The sequence below is a fragment of the Siphateles boraxobius genome, unplaced genomic scaffold (assembly GCF_051911475.1).
Source record: "Siphateles boraxobius isolate OS27281-9 unplaced genomic scaffold, OSU_SipBor_1 53, whole genome shotgun sequence".
Classification (NCBI taxonomy): Eukaryota; Metazoa; Chordata; class Actinopteri; order Cypriniformes; family Leuciscidae; genus Siphateles; species Siphateles boraxobius.
The window spans coordinates 8,386,858-8,398,292 of NW_027509175.1; the positions used below are offsets into that span (position 1 = coordinate 8,386,858).

Genomic DNA, 11,435 nt, shown 5'->3' on the forward strand with positions numbered 1-11,435 from the left:
TGAAATGACATCTTAAAACCTTAAAAATATAGCATTGATAAATACATTTTCTGAAGTGTTCTGGAACTTGCATCACATTAATATAAAGGGAATATAAAGGGAAGTATAAAGGGAAGTCTAAGGTTTTCTTAGAAAAAAAGTTATTATTCATAGGGTACATAGTTCCTAAAATTTGGGAATATCCTCACAGTTCTGGGTTTTTTTTTTCCTTCCTTTTTTTAATTTCTGAGTACCAGGTCTCTGAACCGGTTCAAGGAATGAAAACAAAAAACAGAATCAAACTAAACTTTAACAGGAACATAAAGTGAAATCAAGTTGAATTATAATGAACAATTACCTGAAACCGATTAAACAACATTATTTTATAGGTCTGTTAAATATTGTAATTTGGCTGTAAACCAATCATGAATTCAAATCAACGATTTGTGAAAATGTCAAAATGACAAATAATCAAGATAATGCAGGTAACACAGAGAGAGAGAGTATACATTGTAAAAGCTATATAATCTGGTGCAATTTGAAAGCAAAATTAAGGGCTCCAACCCCTTTTAAGTGGCCAAACAGAATCCTTTTTTTTTTTGCCGGTTTCACAGACACAGCTTAATCTAAGCCTGGATTACGCCTTCGTTAAATTAGGACATTTAAGCAGCTTTTATAAACATGCCTTAGGAGATAAGCAGCCATGCAAGCTAGCAATTAAAATACAACATATACTGTACAACACATATTTAAACACAGAAGCATTTTACTTCAAACAATCTCTACTGCAAACAACTCTCTGTTACCAATGTCATAGTTACGCTCGGCAGGTGATAAACGATGGGACAAAAACGCGCAAGGGTCCATCTTGTCGTCTGTGGAAGAACGTTGGGAAAGAACTGCTCCTACCCCCACCTCTGACGCATCGACCTCCACCACAAACTGACGTGATGGATCAGGGGTAACGAGGATGGGTGGCGAAACAAAGCGGCTCTTAAGTTTAGCGAATACAGCCTCGGCTGTATCGGACTACCTGAAAGTCGTTCTGGGGGAGGTCAAGGCAGTCAGAGGTGCGGCTAGTTGGCTGAGGTTGAGAATAAAACGCCGATAAAAATTGGCGAACCCCAGGAACCTCTGTAGGGCCTTACGGGAATCTGGACTTGGCCAATCAATCACAGCCTTAACCTTGTCAGGATCCATACGCATTCCCTCAGACGAGACGATGTACCCTAGGAAAGGAACAGACTGTGCATGAAAAACGCATTTCTCCGCCTTGACAAAAAGCCCATTCATTACAACCTCTGAAGCACTCGTCTGACATGCTGAACGTGTTCCTGGAGAGAAGATGAAAAAATCAATATGTCATCCAGGTAAACATATATGAACTGGTCGACCATATCTCTCAACACATCATTGACGAGTGCCTGGAAGACCGCCGGGGAGTTGGACAGCCCGAGCGGCATGACCAAGTATTCAAAGTGCCCCCTAGGGGTATTGAACGTGGTCTTCCATTCATGGCCCTTCCTTATGCGAACCAAATTAAAAGCGTTACGTAAATCCAGTTTAGTGAAGACGGATGCTCCCTGTAACCGCTCGAAGGCTGAAGACATCAACGGCAAAGGATAAGTATTCTTTACCGTGATGATGTTCAACCCCCGGTTATTAATACACGGTTGCAGAGATCCATTCTTTTTCCCCACAAAAAAGAATCCCGCCCCCGCAGGAGATGAGGAAGGACGAACTAACCTGGATGCTAGAGAATCCGAAATATATTTCTCCATAGCCTCCCTCTCTGGTACAGAAAGTGAATATAATTGGCCCTAAGGCAGAGACTCACCCGGCACTAAGTCTATGGCACAGTCATAGGGACGATGCGGAGGAAGAGAAGCAGCGCGAGACTTACTGAACACTTCCCTCAGGTCCTGGTACTCCTCGGGTACGTTAGACAAATTCACCGCCTCCTCCTGGAACACAGAGACTGGTACAGACGAACACGCAGACACTAGACATGATGCATGACACATACTACTCCACATAGATACAGAATTGTGACTCCAATCGACTCTGGGATTGTGTTGTGTGAGCCACGGGTGACCAAGTACAATAGGTGTAATTGGAAAGTCGATGAGGAGGAATGTTATTGTCTCAGTGTGATTGCCAGATGTAATGAGAGTGATATGTTTAGTGGCATGTGAAATGTTGGGAAGTTGTTGTCCATTGAGAGCATTGACGGCGATCTTGTGCATGAGAGTGGAGACAGGAATGTGAAGACGTTGTGCCAGTCCATAAAATTACCTTCTGCCCCCGAATCCAGTAAAGCCTTAGTGTCGTGCGTGTGGGTTGCCCACCTTAGTCTTACCGGAAGGAGAGTAGATGATGATGATGGTGATGAGGTCTTCTTGGCGGAGATCCCACCCAATAGTAGCCTCATTGTTACTACCGGGCTTGATCTTTTACCGGGCACGAGTGGATAAAGTGACCCGTCTTCCCGCAGTACAAACACAGTCCTTGGGATCTCCGCCGTTCTCTCTCCTCCCGGGAAAAGCCGAGCTCTACCCACCTGCATGGGCTCGGGATCGGAGACGGGGCTGACCGTCCGTGTAGTCAGCGCGCGAACCCTCCACGCCGCGAAATGGCTGGTTGTGCTGGAAACGACCCATTCTACTCGGGCGGGCATCCACTCTCAGTGCCAGTTCAATGAGTCCATTCAGCCGAGGTGGCAGGTCCAGCATATAAATCTCCAGTTGGACACGGTCAGCCAACCCATGCAGGAATCTATCCCACTGCGCCTCCTCCTATGCACAATTGATGAACTTTACAGTTATGGAACTGAACTGAATCAACACTGAAGTGACTTGAGCTGAATATTGACACTATTGGCTTGTTAGAGCTGCTTTACAGCAGAATTTCTTTTGAATTTGTTACTATTGTGAAGCTGCTGTGAAATAATCTATATTGTAGCTTGTATGCATATTCAGTCTATATATATATATATATATATATATATACACACACACATACACTGAATATGCATATAAGCTAAGTCATAAAGTCAACTTTATTTCTAAAGCCGTGTGTGTGTGTGTGTGTGTGTGTGTGTGTGTGTGTGTGTGTGTGTGTGTGTGTGTGTGTGTGTGTGTGTGTGTGTGTGTGTGTGTGTGTGTGTGTGTGTGTGTGTGTGTGTGTGTGTGTGTGTGTGTGTGTGAAGCAATTTGAAAGAAAAAAAACTGTACAAAAATTTAAAAAGTAGCTTTCACAAGTTTTTCCTGCCATTTAAAGTGAAACTAGGTTTATTTCTTCTTTTCTTTATTTATTGCACTTTAAGTGAAAGCTTATCATCTATCCATACAGCCAAGTACGTGTATAAGGAATGGATTTACCATCAGACCTGAGAACTCTAGCATAAGCATCTGTGAGCGAGATAAAGAAAACAGGGAAAAAAACTGTTTTCTGTGCATTCATCAATTTTAAACTCAATAGAGCAGTTTGTAATAGATTAAATGAAATGTGAAGCTCTTAATACATCTTCAAATGATGAAGTGGACTGACTGATTGAGTGATTGATTATATGACTCAATATCCATCAGAAAAATGAAATGAAAAATCCATCATTGAACTATGTCTGTAGTATAAGGTAAAATCATTAAATGTCTTTGCATTGACTTGGACTTCAACTTAAACCTCATCTTAGTTGTGTGTCTCACATTACATATACACACTGGTGTTTTAGCCAAACTATTATATTGTTATTATTATTATCACTATCATGTAACTGTATTATGTAAATTGTTATGTGATGCAGGTTTTTCAGGACAGTATTAAATAAAAATGTAACATGCATTATAGAGAGTAAACTTATGAGCAGAACTGGTTCTGTGTGTATTTTTAATTAACACACTGAACTGCACTGAACTTCTATGAAAAGAGAAGCAGAAAGCTTAAAGGGTTAGTTCATCCAAAAATGGAAATTCTGTCAGTATTTGCTCACTCTAATGTTGTTCCAACCCCGTAAGACCTTCGTTCATCTTCGGAACATGAATTAAGATATTTTTGATGAAATCTGAGAGCTGGATCACTCCTCCATAGTCTTCTTGAGGGATTGAACTTGCAGGCAACGAAAAGTTACATCGTTAAAATAGTCCAAGTGACTACAGTTGCTCAATCTTAAGTTTATCAAACGACGAGAATACTTTTTGTGCGTAAAAAAACAAAAATAACGACTTTATTTCAACTATAGATTTCCTTCTCTGTGGGCCTCGAGTCAGTTCACTAGTGTAAAAGCGTAGAGCTTCTGTTGTTGTACGTCACACGCATCACACACATGCAGCGTCAGCCAATAGTGAGCCTACGTGTGACGTAGCTCTACGCTATTAAACTAAGTCAACTGACTAGAAAGAACTGACAACAGAGAAGAAAATGAATAGTTGAAATAAAGTCGTAATAAAAACATAAAAAGATTTAGTTTTGAATAAACTAAGCTCTCAGATTTCATCAAAAGTATCTTAATTCGTGTTCCGAAGATGAACGAAGGTCTGACGGGGTTGGAACAACATGAGGGTGAGTAAATACTGACAGAATTTTAATTTTTGGGTGAACTATCCCTTTAATGGTTTTAGTTCCCTGTTTATTTTTTGCTGAGTTATTAAAATAAATGGTTGAGAAAGCAAATTCACTAAATGGAGAGGGTATATAAATGTAAGTAAAGGGTATATAAATGTAAAGAAATTATTTGCGAAGGACGGGTGAATACAAGATTCTTTTGAAAAACAGCACATGCGTGTTCCATTAGAGTGGTGAGTAGCAGTTTTTGACTGGATACATCTTTGACTTCACTTTTTAATTGTTAGTATTTGTTAAGCTATTTTAAGTTCTGTTTTTTATTGAGTTCAATATTTTTTGTTAGACCTGTGTTATGTAATCTTCATTTTTGCTACCATTTTACGTACACACAGCAATTTGTAAAATACTTTTAATAGGTGTATCGAATATGGGTGAGATCAGGGTTATCACATGGAGATGTTGTCACAGGGGCTATATCTCCGTAAAATATAAGGTTTTGAGTTAAAAGTCCAATTACACAAATGTAGTTGTTGTATCACCATAATATAGTTTTTTCAAATTGCTTAGAGACTAAAAGTGGAAGTTGAGGCTCACTCAGTGTAACCATTAACTCATAATGAATCTTCAGACCAAGTCTGCAAAACTACAAGCACATTATGTTCTTTACACTCAGTTTGCAATTGTAAAACAAACTGTTTGTAAAACTGTAAACACTGTTCTCTACATTAGACACTTTATTCAAAACTAACAGCTCTTTTGTTTCATTTAGGAAACATGCCATTTACATCTTAAATCACCATCCTGTGTGGAAACACTTATACATAAATTGATCACTTAGAATTCAAAACTCAGTGTTTAGAGAAAGAAAGAAATTATTTTTACCCCCTTGAATTTCTGTTTATAGTGTAAATGTATGTATATATATTTACATATATGTACTGTATGCATGTATGTATATACAGTATATATTTATGTGTAAATATACTGTATATATTTCCATATATATGTATGTCTGTATATATGTTTAGGTGTGTATATGTATACACACACACACACACACACACACACACACACACACACACACACACACACACACACACACACACACACACACACACACACACACACACACACACACACACACACACACACAAACACAAACACAGTGCTTTAGAAATAATTGACATTCTGACTTGGCTTGTATGCATATTCAGTGTGTGTGAATTTGTGCACAAAAATGAACGTGTAACAAACTCCTGTACACTCCACTACACTGAACAAGCAAAATACACGAGATAGTTGTGGTTTACATTTTTCATGTCCTTGTATAGTTTGGTGTGTATGGCTTATCACTTTATGTTTGTGTGTAGAGTTATTATGCAAACACACCATTTTTGGATGAGATAAAATAGTTTTGAATGAAGTGTTTACTTTTGCAAGAGTCCGATCTCCATGAAACTTTGCATTCTTCCTCACCATGTTATGACACACATGCTCATCAATTTTTGTGCAGTTCTGACTTTTGCTTTAGGATTTATAGGCTTTTGACAGTATTTTGTCACGCCCCATTCCTAAATGACCCTGTTAGAGCCACCCAAATGCAAAAGTTCAACTTTTGTTTTTGATAATTATTGATCTAGAGAGTCCAGAGAATTGCCATAGACTGGTTTGGTTCCGATCGGGCGAAAAACCAGGGACTAGTTTGCAAAAGTAGGTTTTTGATAAAATTCGACATAGCAGAACATTTTGCTTGCCTAAATCAAAATTGGAGATATATTTTGTCCGTCTTGGTCTTGAGCCAAGGATCACAGTGGTGTAAAAAGCTTGAGTCTAAGTCAAACGGTCTCAGAGTTATGAGCAATTTAGTACTTTTGGTTGCTGTAGCGCCACCTATGGGCCAATCGGGGTCATACTCTGATAGGTTCTCCCCAAATTGAGGACCACCATCTGGCCAAGTTTCAAGTCTCCAGCACTTACGGTTTGGTCTGCACGATGCATTTTACAAATCCTTACAATTGGGTTTCAGCACTTTGCGCTTGAACCCCTAATACTGTAATAAATGTTTCTTGAGCAGCAAATCAGCATATACTACAATGATTTCTGAAGGGTCACTGAACACTGAAGACTGGAGTAATGATGCTGAAAATTCAGCTTTGATCACAGTAATAAATTATATTTTTAAATGTATTAAAACAGAAAAACAAATATTTTAAAATGTTATAATATTTCACAATATAATTGTTTTTACTGAATTTTTGATTAAATAAATGCAGCTTTGCTGAGTAAAAGAGTCTTCTCTCAAAAATATAAAACATTTGACTGTTTCCAAACTTTTGACAGGTAGGCTACTGTAAAATAGTATGTTGCATGGATTTTTTTTGTGTACTCCTACTGATATAGAGGGTGTGCACGTCGGGCTGTTGCAAAACTTCCTGCAACTTGGTTGGCACTATAGGGGAAAAAGGAGTAAAACAAATGATTATCTGCTTTAATTAAAGGCAGTTGGACTCAACAGTGTTGCTTCAAACTTACCAATGGAATGGAATGGAATGATTTTGATGCCAGGAAAATACATAAAGCAAAACCCCGAAGACATATACAAAAGCCTCAACACTTTATCTGTTTGACAACACTATAAATACAATTGTAAGGGGTATACAGTCAAAGACCCAGAACCAGAAATGAAGATTGAAGACCCAGAGTCAAAATTATAAAAAATTAAAGAAAAGATTTACTGAAGATAGTTTGCAGTTTCATTAGCAGAAGTAAGCTTCAAGACTCATAAGGAGTTCGTAGGCCGCCCCGCTTACAGTTACAAAGATCACAGCAGTTATACCATTTCCGAGGTCTAAGCTAAGTCATTGCTTACAGGATGAATGATTCTCATTGGCTAAGAAATAGATAAACACAGTAATTTTCCACACATATACAGATAGACTGAAGCATATCTCCATCGATTATGCAGCTGAAGTTAGGCACGTCATGACCTTCCAGGTCGCAGATTTGCGTTGCTGGGCGCCAGCATGTCCAGAACAACAACTCAGTCAATCTCCAATAATGCCAGTTGTTCCTTAACCTGTAACCAAGAAGACTAACGCACACACACACACACACACACACACACACACACACAGCTTTTCCAAGGTTGGATTTGGCCAGGCTCGAACTATAAACAGGAGAGTCGTCTCAAAACATCAAGATAATGCCTTCTTCCTCTCAAGGATAGCTAAACTTTAGTCTAACTGGAAAGTAAGGCTTTAACAAAGAAATGGCCCCTTAAACTATTGGCCTCAATGACCCCTATATGTTTTAACACGTTGAAGACCTTTTTCAATCATAAAACAAGTCCATATTTCATTTCTGGAAGCTGGGATAAATAAGCAAGCACTGTTACTGCATTCAGATATCAAATACATTAAAGAATACATGAAAAGAACATTTCAGTAATCACACTGGTAAATTTTATAACAAAGTAAAATCTCCAGAGAAGTCATTCAACTCATTTGATATTTAGATGGAAAAATATTGATTAATACCTTAATTATAATCAATCATTACATATACATCTAAATCCGGAGGATCACTATTATACATTGTACACTTTTTATACCACCAAATATAATTTTTTAAATGCAAGAAATCGAGAAAAATACATGGAGAAATATTAAACACATCTATGCATTTCTTTGCATTCATTATTTTTTTAACAGTAGTTGTGAAATATTATTAAAGTTGAAAACAAAATCTGGCACGATATCAAACAAAACCAACAGAGGGGAAGTTATTATATGCCTACTAAAAAGAAGATATTATTTAATGCCCTATTCAGTATGTGTGGTTGTTTAACCTTTACTGCATGAGATTCATTACAGTAGTTTCAAATTGCTTACACACAATTTCTGAAATTATGGCTCCATTTCTTGAAACTCTACACACAAAACCACAAAACACGCACACAACATGAAAACATCAGACATCTCTTGCAAAAGCAAACAATTTGAACTCTTCCAAAAATGTTATTTTTGCATAGTAACTCTACAAACAAACATCACATGATTAGCCACATACACACCAAACTACACATGGACGTGAAAAATGTAAAACACTACTATCTCGTGTATTTTGCTTGTTCAGTGGGCAGTGAGTACAGGAGTTTGTCACATGTACATGTGCACAAATACACTGTATATACAGTATGTATGCACAACTGATGAATTTACACAATTATGGAACTGAACTGAATCAACACTGAACTGACTTGAGCTGAGAAATGAAACTATTGGCTTGTTGGAGCTGCTTGACAGCAGAATTTGAATTTGTCACTATTGTGAAGCAGGTGTGAAACAATCTATATTGTAGCTTGTACACACACACACACACACACACACACACACACACACACACACACACACACACACACACACACACACACACACACACACACACACACACACACACACACACACACACACACACACACACACACACACACACACACACTATACATACATACACTACCGGTCAAAAGTTTGGGGTCAATACGATTTTTTTTTTTAAAGAAATTTATTATTTTCTTCAGAAAGGATGCATTAAATTGATCAAAATTGACAGTAAAGACATTTATAATAATAATGCATAATATATATATTTTTTTTATTAAATGCTTTTCTCTTTAACTTTCAAAGAATCCTTTTTCAAAGAAAAAATTTTTCGTGGTTTGCACAAAAATGAAGCAGCACAACTGTATTCAACTGTGATAATAATCATAAATGTTTCTAGAGCATCAAATAATCATATTAGAATGATTTCTGAAGGATCATGTGACACTGAAGACTGGAGTAATGATGCTCAAAATTCAGCTTTGATCACAGGAATAAATTACACTTTACTATATATTCACATCGAATTAGAACATTGAAATAATATTTCACAGTATTACTGGGTCTGTTTTGTATTTTTAATCAAATAAATTCAGCCTTGGTGAGCAGAAGAGACTTCTTTTAAAAACATTAAAAATCTTACCGACCCCAAGCTTCCTTAGGTATTTACATTTTATTCTTTATTATCGGGTAAGTATTTAATAGTAGATGTTTAATTACTTCACGGAAGGTGTTGTGTACCATGTTTCTTACATTCTCATGTTTTTGTCTCTTCATTTAATAGGTTAATAGCTTGATCTCTGACTTGTACTGCTAAATTTCAGGTAAGTGTTTGTTTATTTATATATTACATAATATAAGTTGTTATAGCAGAAAACTATAAATTATAAAAATTATAACATGGTATTTGTTTTTGCTGAGATCTTGATAATTCATCATCTCATCCTCTTCATCATGGCGCTGCTTTTTCATGTGCTGATGCTGTTTCTTCTTACTGGTGGTTCGGCAAGAGTTGTGCTGGATTTTGAGCAGGAATGTGGTCAATTTTTTGCAAATAGAAGATCACCAACAAGATTTCCTGGACCACAGTATAAGCAGATCTGCCAAACTCTAAATGGTGTTGTTCATTATGCCACATATTATGATACTTACAACAAGATCCCAGTGTACTCAGCCTACAAGTTTGAAGGGATAATGCACTGCGAAAGATTAAATAAGTGGTACATCGAACCTCGAGTAAGTGAAATATTACCCTATCTAAATTAATTCTGTTAAAGGTTTTACACTGTACACCATTAATACAAAATTTCAGCTAAAAGACTTGAAATACATACGTAGTGACATGCATAGTAAGCATGGATAAGAGAAAGTACTTTACTATCATTACAGAAAATTAAAATGATAATACAATACCATGACAATACTGGAATAGTGCTTTATAATGACAACAAGAAGTGTCTGTAGTGCTGTTCATTGCTTCTGAGAAGTGCTAGAAGTTAAAATAAGTGACATTTAAGACATTTTAAGAAACTTTCTAAAAAAGACACTGAAAACCACACAAATAAGCATTTAATTTGAAAAATTCAGTATAAAATACCTAGATGAGTAAACATGATCTCAAAGTAAAGAGAGATTGCTAGTATAACATACGAAAGCTGGTTGAATGCTGTGTGTGAACAGGGATGTACTGGTGTTTCTCCTTAAATCCAGCATTCTTAATTTGATATTTTCTATGTTATATATCAAATAATATTGCAGCTTGATGAAGATGAAGCAGAAGACATGGCGTTTGAGGGGTCTGTGGATAGAAATCTACGTGGAGTCCTTCAAGCAATATTGCAGCTTGATGATGATAACGCAGGAAACATGGCGTCTGAGGCGTCTGTGGATATTAATCTACGTGGAGTCCATCAGGCTCTCAATGGAGATTATGTGAACTCTGGGTACGACAAAGGTCATCTGGCACCAGTATACCAGGCAGAATCACAGAGCTGTGCTGACGCCACCTTCACTCTCACTAATGCTGCTCCACAAAACCCCTCTTTTAACAGAGGTCAATGGAGGAATGTGGAAAAAACGATAGCAGAATTTCTGGAAAGTAAATGCATTTCTCCTGTTTACATTGTTACAGGGGTGATACCAGGTACTGAATATATGAATAACAGAGTGAATGTGCCAAGTCATTTCTGGACTGCATTCTGCTGCTTAGATCAAAATAACAGATGTTCATACTCAGGGGGAGTCATTGGAACAAATGAATATTACTCCTCTATTATGGGGATGTGTGTGGCTACTTTAGAGAGAGAGTTACAAAACCTTTATGGAACAACATTTAGCTTGTTTCGAAACTATTTTGAGTGGTTTTATGCAGATTAGTATAATTTAATTTGAACTAATTTAACATCTGCTGTCAGAATGGTAAAACAATTAATTTCTAATGCTGATAATAATACTGCAAACCTTGTCCTGGATGTCATAGCTGATTTAGAGACAGACTGGGAAAATGTGAACACTGAA

At 37.2% G+C, this 11,435-nt stretch overlaps 1 protein-coding gene across 1 annotated transcript; it reads left to right on the plus strand.

Annotated features, from left to right (window-relative positions):
- The first annotated feature begins 9,872 nt into the window (after positions 1-9,872).
- LOC143713992 (endonuclease domain-containing 1 protein-like) lies at positions 9,873-11,294 on the plus strand. Its single transcript, XM_077204910.1, has 2 exons — positions 9,873-10,154; positions 10,761-11,294. Exons 1-2 carry the CDS (start codon positions 9,873-9,875, stop codon positions 11,292-11,294), a joined length of 816 nt encoding a protein of 271 aa, XP_077061025.1.
- Positions 11,295-11,435: the final 141 nt, after the last annotated feature.

Bases quoted from the DNA above. Each gene is read 5' to 3' on its own strand.
- LOC143713992 (XM_077204910.1), top strand. From the start codon at position 9,873: ATGGCGCTGCTTTTTCATGTGCTGATGCTGTTTCTTCTTACTGGTGGT. The intron at 10,155-10,760 runs GTAAGTGAAATA...GCAATATTGCAG, and splicing joins AGTGGTACATCGAACCTCGA to CTTGATGATGATAACGCAGG.